A 14,206-nucleotide genomic window follows, 5' to 3' on the forward strand; every position below is an offset into this window, starting at 1 on the left:
TATCGATTTCGATGATGTATCATGCCAAGTTTGAAGTCAGAACCCTCTTGGAGCTTCATGATTCATACTTTATTTGTCGTTATACCTAATTTCGAATCGACATTGAGATTCATATTTATCAATTTAGATGATGTATTATGCTAAGCTTGAAGTCAGAACCCTCCTGGAGCTTCCCGATTCATAGTTTGTATGCCATTATGCCACATTTGAAGTTCGAGTCGACACTGAGCTTTATATTTATCAATTTCGATGATGTATCTTGCTAACCCTAGTTAAAATAAACCGAAAGCAAAAAAATAAAGCACAAAAGCACAAATCGAAATCACAAAAAAAGAACAAAAAAATACACAAAGAGCTTCATATTTATCGATTTCAATGGTGTATCATGAGAACCCGAGTCTTCCGGTGTGAACTAAAGCTACTTCATGACATGTATGGATAGTCGAAATGACTTCACGACTTATGTGACTAGTCGAAATTCAATCCGGAAGCACATAGAGAAAGCACAAAGAAACACACAAAGAAAACACACTTTCCTTGATCCGTATGACAGTCTCAAATCAAATCTCCACCGTCCAAAGATATCCCTAATCCGTATGACCATATTTAATCAAATCTTGGCCGTTTAAAGATAGGTATATAGAAGATCAAAAGAAAATTTCTCACAGTTTCTTCATTTTCCTCTCTTATCTTCGTCTCTAACCTTATCTTCCGCCTCCCTTGCAAAAGAAAACCCTAACTCACCACAGAATCTATTTCTCGATCACTCTCTTATGTAAAAAAACTTACGGAAGTTGTAGATCGGTTCTTTCAAATTGCAATGGCTTCTTTGAAACTCATTTTCTCTTCTTATTCTCTCTTCTTCTTTCTTCTTTTTCGTTCTTCTTCTCTGCTCTTCTTCAGTTGAAAATCGAGAGGTGAAATTGAGGTATGGCTTGAGGAAATTTAAATCGTGAGGATGTATAAAAGAAGAAGGAGTTGGTGTTTCTGCTAATTATGAAGAAGAAGATTGAGTCCTGTTATGAATCGAGAACTAGGGTTTTCTCAGTAAATCGTTAATTGAGTTATAAATGGAGAAATTAAAGATGGGTTTTGTGAACACAGTATGATGAGGAAGAATTAGTGATTGATGTGTGAGTTTTAATGAAGATTAGAGAAGCTAGGGTTTCTGTTCTTTCCCAAAATAGATATTAGGGTTCTTAGATGTAATTGAATCAAGTGACTGAAATTGAAATTGAGGTTTTAGGGAAGGATTAGAGATGGGAATGTTTGATTTGAAAAATTAGAGGCCGTGGTGGTGGTAGAGGCAGAGGAGGCCGTGGTGGTAGTAAGCTCAAGATGCTTATCAGTTTTGTTGATAATCTTCCCACTGGGTCGGTACCTCTAATTTCTTTTTTGCTTTTCTTTTTTAGTCATATTGAATTTTGGGTTTTTAATTTTATTGGAAAAGGTGATTGCTTTTTGTGCTTTTCCATTAATGGTGATTTCTAAAATTTATGTTTTGATGAAAATCTTGCTATTGATGGGTAACAAGTGATTCCTTTTTGCTATAATTTCTATGGGTTTCTTTTTGTTGTTGTAGAGATATTCATTTTGGAACTTTGAAATTGTGGTAAAAAAGATAGGTATATTTTTGGGAAGTTAATTTGCATGTGTAAATTGGTATTCGATTGATTTGATGTTTTTCTGTAGGTCTATATATGTTGAATGGAAGTTTTCACTTTTAATTTTGGGAATTTCAGATAGAAATTTTAAGAATAGTGCTGTTATAGTAGCAATCTCCTTTTTGTGCTTTCTTTCTTCTAATGGTATTGTTTGACTTCTTTGTCTAACAAAAAGAGAATATCATGTAAGTGTGGATGTTTACTGGAGTAACTGGAGATGGGTGAAATTTTCCTTAAGTTGGATACAGTTGACGGAGACTTGACAATTGAATATCATGGCTACTAGTGATTCTTATTTCTTTTCTGATAGATTTTAATTCATTTAGCCTCGTCTTTAGCGGACATTTGTGCTTCAGCCGATAATTTGATTGCTTAGTCCATCAATTTTCTGAGTTCCTCATATATCAGAGTTAGATACACGATTCTTGACCTACCAATTTCTGCAAGAGTGCCTTTATCTCTCTTTTTTTGACTAGAATTATCCCACTTCATGTCTCATTACTTGCATGTGGGAAGGGCCAGTGAATTGGTTCGAAATCTAAGGTTCTTTTTCTACTTACCGATGGAATTGGCGTTCTAAAGATGGAATTTATTACCAGCAATGAAGTAGGAAAACTTTCATATGTTGTACTGGTTTGGAGCGTTTAACATAGTCATTTCTCTACATTGTGTTGTTGAGAGCGCGAATAGTTTTGAAAGATTATTATCCAGTTAACTGATGTGTTCTGTTCTGTTTTCTAGTGACGAGCATGGATTACTTTATGCACTGGACCTTGGTGGAACAAACTTCCGTGTATTGCGTGTACAATTGGGTGGAAGGGAACGACGAGTAGTTAAAGGTGAAGAATTTCATCTTGCTCCTGGTAGGCAGAGGGAATTGGGTTTTACATTATCTTTCCCGGTAACTCTTCTTAATTGGACAAAAGGATTCTCAATAGACGATGCGGTAAAGATATTAACCTGGGTGCTATTTCAATCTTGTGTTTACTAGACCCGTGTCTAATCTTGGTACTCTTAAAATCTGTGTAACTAGGTCGGTCAAGATGTGGTGGCAGAATTGACAAAAGTCATGGAAAGGAAAGGGGTTGATATGCGTGTTGCGGCACTTGTAAGTTTACAGTGGCCTCTTCTTGGCTTTGATCCTTCCAGAATCTTCATGTGAATGTACATGACCGGATAAATGCAGCTTATGTGGAACAAATGCAGCTTATGTGGAGCGTGCACATGCAATTCCCAAGTGGCATGGACTTTTACCCAAATCAGGAGAGATGGTTAGCTGTTATCTTTTCTTTGTTTTTCGATCACAGTTTGTTCTGCACTTGTTTTCTGTAGAACAAAAATATTTTGTTTCTGGTTACTGGAGGACAGGTTGTTCTACATTTACTTTGTGTTTTGAAGGTCTCATGAAACCACAAGGGTGAGGACCAAGATGATTTACACGAGTTCATATGAGAGGTTCAAGAGAGAGCTTGACGGAATTCAGGTAGAGTTGCAAGCAACTGATCCTACAGTTACAGCTCATCTTTCTTGTATTTTTTCTTAGTTGAAATGAATATGGCTGAAACTGAGTCTTGAGATAAAAATGGGATTGCAGTTGGTGATGGAGATGCCGCAATACAATGCCGTAATGGAGGTGGCATTGCTACCAAGGTCGTATGCCTGACAGAGGTGGTTACTGCAGATGAGCTTAAAGATGATGAAGAGTATGAAGATATTTTGGAAGATATGAGGGTAGAAGGTGGAAAATTTGGTAAGTTAATGTCTTTGTTTCTTATATTCGAGCTTTTGTTTTTTTTTTTTTGTGTTTCACAGCCTTTGGAAATATTTGATTTCACGCCCCAATAAAACCACTAGTTTACACTTTTGGACCTTCAGAATAATTTGTTTCTAACTCGTACATTTTGCGATTGCAGGTACATTGATGAATATTGTCATCCCCCGTCCACAACCTAACGGTGAACCCTCTATAGGACTTGGAAAGGTTAGTTTCAGTGTAAGGTATTGTTAAATGACACTCTTAGGTTGACTGTTACTTTGTATTATAAAATTTTGACTGTTACTTTGTATTGCTAAATGACACTCTTCTCCTGTAGGCTTTCGTTGAGAACTACGACACTTCATGTCTAAGCCAGTTCCTCTACGGTATCATCTACCACTATGTTTCTCATAATCGGTGTTAGGTTTACCAAGAAGAGAGTGTGCAGCAAAAACGGATCATTTCCATTTAGCAATGTAACCCAGACTACCATACTGGAACGTGTATGCTACTGTCATATTTGTAGGGAAGGCCAATATGTGTTTTACGATTTATATGATATTTTTAGTCATGTTCAAAGAATCTATCATTTTATTTTCTTTCGTTGCGCAACACACTTTCATACAAGGTGATTTGAAGTTAGCTAGGTAATGCAATTGGAGTGGTAGGTTAACTTGAATGAATGTAAATGTGCTACACTGGCATGTTAATGTGAATGTGAAATACTTTCGGCAATTCATGCAATTCGGTTTCAGCTATAATTTTTTTTTCAAAATAGTTTTATGCACACAACTTCTAATAAGAGTTGTATTCCATATTTCAACTACACATACCAAAGGTTGTGAAAAATGTCTTCACGACATAACCAGGTGTTGTCCAAGATAGTTCGACAATTCATACAAGTGTTGTGCAAATATTATTCATAATACTGGTAATTGTTGTTGTATATGTTTCTACGATATACTACTTATGTTGTCCACGATTGTTCTACAATACAAGCAAGAGTTGTGTTAGGTTATCAAAAAAAATCGAAAGAGAATCACAACATTGACAAACTATTGTCGAACCATGAATCACATCACCCTCTACAACACTTGTCATCCATTGTAGAAAAACTTGGACTTTCTACAATACCCCCGTTCCACAATGCATGAAATGGAGTTGTCATAGGGGTACTGCAACTCTTATCTTGTGTCGTCAATGATGTTTTTTCCCGTAGTGTGAGTGTCTCTGAGATCATCTCGTCCGTTCAAATTCACCCGCTTGGTTATACAACCCTGGTCAGGAGCTAACTGGTCAATGAGGTGTCGTGGTGATTACCATACGCTACTCTACCACATTATGTGGTCGGCCAAGGGAGGACTTGCTTGCGCAAACTCCAAACCATCACATGAAGTAGGCTGGACCTGATGCTTTAAAACGCTCAATAGCGATGCTTCATACATGCTGAATATATTCGATGCAGTACCTGCATAGAATACACACGATATTTCATAAATATAGACTTCCTAAATAACTTATTTATTTAATCCAGCATCACATGCTACTTTCTGTGGGTCCCACGATCCACACACTTGAGACATCAATCATGTCACAAACTGGGGGATACATACTGGGGTATTGGTCTGGCGGTTTACAGTGTGCAGTGCACAAGGCGCCATCACAAGAACGTGTCAGGAAGTCATGAACGGTTAGTGATGATGGGAGAAGTGGGCAAGACTGATCGTATAACACTAACACACGCATCTCCACTACTCCATCACTCCACTTTCTCCACTTCTCATGAGAGACGTGGGTTAGGCTCAATGACTTGTATAAATAGGTTTTCCTCCCTATTTTCAAAGACAAGACAAGACAACAGAAGCAAGTGTTGATACAGCCGTATTCAAACACCGTAACTGATAGCTTACATTCTGCAAGCCAGTTCAGCTTTCTGATACAAGTCATACATATCCAACACCTTCACAATCTCAACACCTTCTTCGCTTCCCTCCCTAAGATCAACCCCATCTCCTTCACTTTGTGACCAAAGCAAGTCTGGAACGCCCATTTCTTGGTTAAGACCACAATTGTACAGATTGATTTCTCGAATCACAAAGCACTCCAGTGCAGTGCATTTGTTTAGGGTTTAGATTCATTCCTCATCCACACACCCCAAATTACCAAATTCGGCAGGAATAGTTTTCACCCGTAAACACATCGGTTCCTTGAGTAGTTCTTCTACTTGTATGATGAATCGCCATGAAGTCCTTAAGCTCAACTACACTTTCTATCCTAGTCCGAGACTTAGATATTATAGACTAGAAATCAAGACTTATAGTTTTGATCACTAACATTGACAAACATGCTTGAGATAGCAACGCATGCGAGTTCGATCGAGCAATGCTCTAACAAGTAAGATTAGATCTGTATTTGCATTTTCGCAGGGATCATGGAGACATACCTCCTTCCCTCGTCCCATGAGCTTCGTTCAAGACTATATCTTGTATCATGCTTGGCTTGGTCTTGTTAGGAATTCTACTCTTTTTTCTTCTTCTTTTTTTCCTGCGTTTGAAAGTTATAAACTGAGGGAACCCTTCACTTCAATAATGTTCACTCATTCCTTCTGCCCTTGGCATCAGTTGAGTTCTACGTATTCCCTTGAAGATAATGAATCAGTGACTGCATAAGTTTAGCAAGATGTTTCTGATTACTTAGCCAATGCGTTATTTTTCAAATACTGTATTAGCCTGTTTTGGGTGGCCAAAGGGGGTGAAGGAAAAATGCTGGAAAATCAATTACAAGCTACCACGGAAAAGCAAGATAGTGTTATAGTATCAAATAACAAGTAAATCATCACATATCAAGTAAATAACAAGTAAATCATCACATATCTTCAAATAAATAGTGGCGTATAGATAGTGTCGTGTCATGTTATGCTTGTCGTATGGAAAATCAATTACAAGCTACCACGGAAAAGCAAGATGAAGTTCTTTGAAAGATGAATTTTTTAGGGAGGCATGCAACGGGCGGTAATTTTTTGGGATTGTGTTTTTCTTGTTTTTTTTTTGGGTTATCATTGTTCTCAATGTTTAACATAATGTCTTGGAATGTAAATGGTCTTGGGGATCCGGATAAGCGGTCAAAGTTGAAAAATCCTGTGAAGAAATGGAAGCCTACAATTCTTATTATTCAAGAAACCAAGCTTAGCGTTTGCTCCGATTTTATTGTGCGCCAATGTTGGGGAGCGTCGTCTTGTAAGTGGATTGCGCTAAACTCTTATGGAAGATCCGATGGTATATTGATAATATGGAATTCAGATTTAATTGAAGTAGATGACTTTCTTGAAGGTATCTTTACTATAAGTATCTCTTGTCGTAACTTGGAAGATAATTTTCGTTGGGTTCTTACCGGTGTTTATGGTCCTTGTAATACTCAAGAAAAGAAAAGATTTCGCATGGAGTTGGTTACTTTGCGTAGTTATTTGGACAGTTTTTCGTGGTGCATCGGGGGTGATTTTAATGAAATAAGAGTTATGAAGGAAAGAAAGGGATGTCATAGAGTCTCAAACTCAATGTAATTTTTCGATGATCTTTGCAACGATCTCAATCTCGTGGACTTGCCTATTTCCGGTGCAAAGTACACATGAAGTAGACCACCAAATAAGAAGAGCAAGATTGATCGTTTTTTATTCACCTTGGATTGGGAGGATCATTTCCCAAATCTTATTTTGAAGCGGCAAGTAAGGCCTTTCTCGGATCATTTCCCTACTGAGTTATGTTTTCTTGTGATGGATTAGGGAGATTATCCATTCCGGTTTCAATTAGCGTGGCTTAAAGGTATTAAAGTAATTGCTTTAATTAAAGAATGGTGGGAGTCTTTATTTTTTGAAGGTTCCGCGAGTGCATGCTTCTCTAAGAAATTAAATGCTTTGAAACAAAAGTTGAAGGAGTGGAATAGAGATACTTTTGGTAGTGTTGATAAAGCCTTTGATGCGGCACTTGACAAGATTAAAGTTTTGGATGATCTTGATGACGATAGAGATCTTACCGAGGTCGAAGAAGATATGCTTGTGACGGCCAAAGTTGAGTTTGAGGCGGCATATAGGCGTAAAGAAATCTTGATTAGATAAAAATCAAGAGTCAAAGGGATTCGTGATGGTGATAGAAATACCAAGCATTTTCATCGTATGCTAAAGATTCATAGAGCTTTCAACAACATCAATAATCTTCGTATCAATGGTAGATGGACCGGGGATAAAGATGAGATCAAAGAAGGCATTGCCAACCACTTTGAAGAATCCTTCAAGGAAGCCTCAAATAATAGACCGAGAATTAAAGATATGTGTTTAAAGCAAATTGACGAAGAAGCTAGAAATTGGTTGTTGAGGCCGTTTAGTGAAGAAGAAGTAAAGAAAGCAATTCATGATTTATGTGTGGATAGAGCTCCGGGTCCGGACGGATTCCCTAAATTATATATTGTTAGTTTTTAAAAGAAGATTTAATGAAGGTGTTCAAGGAATTTCATGATCATAATATCCTTGATATATCTTTAAAGAACAATTTTATAGCTCTCATTCCTAAAAAGATCGTTGTGGAGGAGGTCAAAGATTTTCGACCTATTAGCCTCATAGGGAGTGTTTACAAGATCATCTCCAAAGTTGTAGCGGAGCGGCTTAAGGTATATCTTCCTATCTTGATTTCTACCTCTCAATCTAGCTTTATAAAGGGTCGTCAAATTTTAGATGGAGTCTTGATAGCAAATGAGTGTGTGGATTCTAGACTTCGTCAAAAAGATCCGGGGTTAGTGTGCAAGTTAGACTTTGAAAATGCGTTTGATAATGTGAATTGGAACTTTTTATATGAAGTTTTATATAAAATGGGCTTCAGAGGTGTTTGGCGTGCTTGGATAAGAAATTGTTTATCTTTCTCAAAATTCTCGGTTCTTGTGAATGGTTCTGCTCATGGGTTCTTTAGTAGTAGCAAGGGACTTCGTCAAGGTGATCCTCTTTCACCATTGCTTTTTACCATCGTTGGACAAGTATTGAGTCATATGTTGAGTAAGGCGCAAGAAGTTGGTAAAATATCGGGGTTCTCGGCAAAAAATGGAGGAACAAAAGTTAATCATCTACAATTTGCCGACGGTACCATTGTTTTTCTTGATGCGAAGCATGAGCAAGTGGATGCTCTCCGATATTTCCTACTTTGTTTTGAGTTAACTTCGGGGTTGAAGATTAATTTCTCTAAATATTGATGGGTGTCGCTCTTAATGAAGATATTGATGGGTTTGCGGGTATGCTAGGGTGTAAAAGATCTAATTTCCCAAGTATATACCTTGGTCTACCTTTGGGTGATAAGGCTAGTGGATCACTAAAGCGGGAGAAAATTTTGGAATCTTGTGCTTCTAGACTTTCTTCGTGGAAAGGGCAGTCGATATCAAGAGGAGGTAAGTTGACTCTTATAAGAAGTGTTTTGGCTAGTTTGCCCATATATTATTTATCGATATTTCTTTCTCCATGCTCCATAACTTACAAACTTGATAAAATAGTAAGAAATTTTTTGTGGGATGATGATTCAAACAAGAAGAGAATTCATGATATTGGTTGGCCCACAGTTGTGAAGTCGAAAAAAAGTGGAGGTCTTGGGATCCAAGTTTCTAAACATGTAAATTCGGCTCTTTTCAAAAAAATGGTGGTGGAGATTCGGGGCGGAAAAATATGTTTTTTGGAGAAAAATAATTGTAGAGAAATTTGGTGAAATTTCGACGGGATGGGAAACTCTTAAACCAAAAGGGCCAAAGGGGTGTAGTTTGTGGCGTAATATATATATATTGATCTTGAAGACTTCAAATAAACATATAAGATTCAAGATTGGGGCGGGTAACGAAACTAGATTTTGGGAAGACCCTTGGATCGGAGATGTTATCTTACGCAATAGATTTCCATTAGCTTTTGAAGCTTCAAGAACTAAAAAGTGTGTAGTGGCTCGGTTGTATGAGATATCAAGTGACGGCATCAAATGGAAGTTTATGTCCTGAGAAAGATACTCACAAGCTAATGAGGGAGGTTGAGTCTATAAAATCGTCATTAGAATTGGTAAATATCCAAGAAGGAGTTGTAGATTCTAGATTATGGATGGTTGGGGATAATGGCAAGTTGGAGGCATATACGGTAAAGAATGGAGTTAACTCTCTAAGTGAGCCGGGTGATATAAATTCCCAAATGAGATTATATGGAGTCGGTTATATCCTCATAAAGTCAATTTCTTTCTATGGCTTCTCTCCCACGATAAATTGATGACGACCGATAATCTTACTAGAAGAGGTATGGATGTGGATAGGTCTTGTCGGTTTTGTGAAGAAGAAGATGAAACAAGTTCTCATTTGTTTTATGATGGTTGGAGAATTAAAAGAATTTGGAATTACTTTGTTGAAGGATCTAGTTTCCATTGGAACTACAATACTTGCATTGCCACAACTATTCAAACTTGGAGTTATGATTGGGTGATGAGCGGCTTAATCGTATTTGAAACAATCTTCCGGTTGCGATATGGTGGTGCATTTGGAAAGAACGGAATGCAAGGATTTTCAACAACAAAAAGAAAAATTTAGCAAACATAATTAGAGATATCAAGATTGAATCCTATCTTTGGGCCGAATCAAACACTAAGACGGTAGGTTTAACGTCTAATATGGTAGTTTGTTTATGGGATTCAAATTTCTATCGTCCTATTTGAGAGGGCATGGAGTAGCAAGAGTATGTGTCTACTCTTTCTCTTGTAAATTTTTCTTTCTTTTTGGTGATCGACTCCCATGTCGGTTTCCGTTTTTTATTTCGGTTGTATTTATCGGGTTAAGGTACCCCTTAAGTACCTTATTTTCATTGAATTCTCCTCTTGACCGATCCAAAAAAAAAAAAATGTTATGCTTGTTTGTCAAAACATATTGTCTAAGAATCCAGCTGCCCCATGTATATAAATTAACTGGTCAAATATTAAAACAAAATGATACATGATGTTCATGCAGGCTTCAGCTTGTCCAAAATGTTCCGATGCCATACATAAGTCCCGCCAACTGAGAGACTGATTCCAAATAAATAGTGTTATCTTCTGTCTACCACTAAAATGAAATTCACAGCTTATAATGGGAAACTCTGTGTGATGCCCCATTCTAGAGACATTCTATGATTTGTGCAATTTATAGCTCCACTAGCTCCGTGTTCTCAATCCTTACGCTTCAACTTGCTTCACCTGGGGTAACTTCTTTCGACTGGTTTCCAGCATAATGTTTTCTTATCCTGAAGCCTCGGAAAGCAGCCTAAATTTGAAAAGCAACACATTGGCTCAATTGACAATACCATTTTGGCAACAAAATGTGGTGACTAAAAGCATGTTTATCAGAGGGAAAGCTAGTACCACCTTACCGATGGGAAAAAAAAATAATCGACCAAGTTCTACTGAGACTGAATCATTAGTGACTTGTCAGACTGGGTATTGCTAGTATAAAAAGTACACTAGGCTGAGTTTCACGAGTTTCACCCTAGACAAGTTAATATGAATTGCTGCTTTATCCCGCACCTAGAATAACTACACTAAGTGACGTGCCAGAAGGAGGATTGAAAGAACAAATCAAATAAAACAACATGCTACCAAGGAAGAGGTCTTACTTGAATTTTAACAGCCTGGCCATACTCAGAATCATCTCGGAACCTCTTCTTCCCTGATTTACAGTTACCACCCATTTCAGTGTGATTTTCTGTATCCAACTGAACCTGACTGGACGAAGCCTCTAGTGCTGCTGCATTAATCCGGTGTAAGTACTCCTCAGTGATCTTACCAAGATGAGACGCTAGTTTGTGATGACCATTTTTCAACGCGACTTCAGCAACAGTCAATCCGTTGCGGAATTGTATAGTTCGCCCAGTAACTAATGTTGGATTTGCACCCATGCCTACAAGAAGCTGAGCCGTTTGATTCCTGTGCCGAAAGTTTGTTAGGCGTCAATGTTAATATAAGACAAAGGTTTGTCAAACTGGAGCTTGGGTTTAAGGCTGAGCACTAAAAACCAATGTGCTCATTAAAAATGTTAGTACCTGTTGAAGAATGCAGCCCAGTGCAGAGCGGTCCAGCCTGTTAAATCTGCGAAATCCAATGACAGCTTTCCTTTCCCCAATTCACAATACATCCGAATGAGCGACCTGTAACTCAAGATAGCCAGCATATGGATCACTCCTAAACCTTGAAAATTAAGGGTCTCTGTTGGACATCCCTCTTCCAGTCTCTTATAAATCCATTCCATTAGCATTGTCTCCAAAAGAATCTCCAAGTACAAATTTTCGCCACGGCCGAATGGGTTTTGAATTGAGCGGATGAAGGTGGTAGAATTGCGTTCGCAGTAAGACAAGATGAGGTCGTGCATAATTTTTGCCTCAGAAAAATTAGAGATACCTGACAGATCAGTCATTCTTTTGGTTTTAGAGTAGAGCAAATGAGCAAGACATAGTTGTTGGCGGAACCCTGAATATGTAGAGAACAGCTCCTGATTAGTTGAAGTTGAGAGAAAGTCGAATTTCAGGATCTGGCTAATGGGGGTGGTGCCATCCAGGCTCAACCAAAAGTTAACTGTTCCAGGTAGATGAAACATTGGTATACAAGAGGACACCCACTCTCCTAGGCATACAGCACGGTGACTTCTGTTCCCAAATATAAAAAAGAATGGAGTTTTCTTCCAGTCAATATCTGGCTGTTCATCAAGGAAGCGACCAGTTATTGCAATCTGCAAACAAGACGCATGGTTCGTGTAAGTAGTAGTATTTCCAAATAAAACTGTTGAAGGAAAAAGGAGGGTACAAAGTTACACACAAACCTCTCTTCCGAGAGTAGAAATGGCAGTATTGTTGGTGATACCGGTGATTGAAAAGATTTGCTTATGCGTGGTAGTAAAGCCTAGACTCTTGTATAAGCTGTGGCGTTCATCCTGCGCACCACCACAAGGCAATAAACGCACGTTTAAACTGTGTGTTAATGGAAGTTTGAAAACTGAACAGAAATTTAGTTTAGGACTTGGAACTTACATCAGTTATGGAATGAGCCTCAGTTATATCAATTATTTTGGGCACATCGCCACAGGGTTTGAGACCTTCTGTCAGAAATAAGAAATACAATAGTATTTATGTTAGTAATACTGTTTAAGGCAACCATAATACGAGCAACAAAAAAAAGAGAGAAACCTACTTCTCATTTGCATCTCGTATACTCCCTCTGTTTCTGAAAGACCGTCCTCTATTTATTTTTCGTCAGTTTCAAAATTGTGTCCAGCTTCTGTTTATAGTCATACTTTTTTAATGAACTCTCTAATATACCCTTGAATTCTTTATATTCATAAATCTATTTTTAACGTGAAACAGTCTAAAATATTAAAGAAATTAGTATAATTGAGGAAACAAATATACTTCTTAAATTCAATATCTTTTAAATGTCCCTTTTATATTTTGTATTTATAATTCTCACACCAATTTTGGATAGTCTTTATTGCTAGCATTTTTATTAGAATAAAATAAATAAGTAACTAAGGGTAGTCAAGTAAAATAGTATGATCTCCTTAATATTTTGAGAAAGTCAAAGAGGACTGTCTTTGACAAAGTCAAAGCGGACGAATATTTTTATAAATTTGCATCTCCTCGGCATCCACAGCCGTCATCGCTTCCCTGTCTTCTTCACCAATACTCATACCATCAACACCTTCCATGTTCGGTTTCTATCTACAAGGAAACTTAAGTGCACCTGAAAAACGTTGTATAATATATATCAGAAAACTAAACAATGGAATCAAAACAAAAAGAAACTAGTAAATTCTAATTACAAACAAGGTGAAAATTATATGAATATATTGTTTTTAGGGTTTGGGGTTAAAAAAGTTTATTGACTGCAAACAGATGATGCCAACTCCACGCACTCTCTCCGTATACACTTGGTTTTATGCGCGGAAAATTCAAAAATAATCAAATACAGAGTGGTAACCAAAACTAGACAACAATTTACTCATAAACTGATTAATTGTAAAACACCAGGAATAAGGGATTTACCTAATGGTTCTGCTCGATCGAGTAAATAAATCTAGTTCCGCACCACTGTCTCTCTCTTTTATCACGGTGAAGGGAACAAGGTGATTTTACCGCCCGTAGGTAAAAGAGCATTCTTTTTATATTAAAAGCTTCGCTTGAATTTGAAGCTAATTCTTTTCTGGTGACACTTTCCTTTTACAAAGGACCCATAATCGAGGGATAGGCCTACAAATGGGGGATGTGGAGGTTAAATCTAGCTATGCAGTTAGTCTCTCTTTTTTACCACGCTCAATGGAACAAGGTGATTTTACAACGTGTAAAATAGATAGATTTCTTTTGTACTCATCTTACGGAAAATTCCATTATATGATTGTAAACAAGGGTATTATAAAAAATAAATATAGGTTATTTCCTAGATTTTTCATGGTAAAAATTGTGTCTATGGCAGTCCTCCGATGCTTCAAGAAAAAAAAATCTATCTATATTCTAAAGAATAATGGAGGGTTGTAAAAAAAAAAAACCAAAAAGGCAAACCAATTATTCCTAAAACCAAGCCAAACTACTCGTACAACAGTCATTAATAGTTTTAGATGATAGATAACCGTCTTTTTTCGGTCCGCTTCTGGTTCACTTATAAATCTATCTATTTTAAGGAAGGATGGAGGGTTGTAAAAAAAGATGCCAAGAAGGCGAACCAATTATACCTAAAACCAAGCCAAGCTACTCGTACAAAATTATTAATTGTTT

At 37.3% G+C, this 14,206-nt stretch overlaps 1 protein-coding gene across 1 annotated transcript; it reads right to left on the reverse strand.

Annotated features, from left to right (window-relative positions):
- Nucleotides 1-10,632: 10,632 nt before the first annotated feature.
- Nucleotides 10,633-13,143, reverse strand: LOC113272370 (calmodulin-binding transcription activator 5-like). The gene is made up of 6 exons (XM_026522215.1): nucleotides 13,050-13,143; nucleotides 12,470-12,537; nucleotides 12,262-12,372; nucleotides 11,489-12,171; nucleotides 11,063-11,372; nucleotides 10,633-10,713 (listed from the first exon to the last, which is right to left on the reverse strand). The coding sequence occupies exons 1-6, from the start codon at nucleotides 13,141-13,143 to the stop codon at nucleotides 10,633-10,635; spliced, it is 1,347 nt and encodes a 448-aa protein (XP_026378000.1).
- Nucleotides 13,144-14,206: the final 1,063 nt, after the last annotated feature.

This window comes from Papaver somniferum, chromosome 4 (assembly GCF_003573695.1).
Source record: "Papaver somniferum cultivar HN1 chromosome 4, ASM357369v1, whole genome shotgun sequence".
NCBI lineage: Eukaryota > Viridiplantae > Streptophyta > Magnoliopsida > Ranunculales > Papaveraceae > Papaver > Papaver somniferum.

Excerpts from the sequence above, each read along its gene's own strand:
- LOC113272370 (XM_026522215.1), bottom strand. The coding sequence starts at position 13,143 with ATGGAAGGTGTTGATGGTATGAGTATTGGTGAAGAAGACAGGGAAGCG. Across the intron at positions 12,373-12,469 it reads AGGCTCATTCCATAACTGAT|GATGAACGCCACAGCTTATA; the intron begins GTAAGTTCCAAG and ends GGTGGTGCGCAG. Across the intron at positions 10,714-11,062 it reads GCCAGGCTGTTAAAATTCAA|GCTGCTTTCCGAGGCTTCAG; the intron begins GTAAGACCTCTT and ends TTTCAAATTTAG.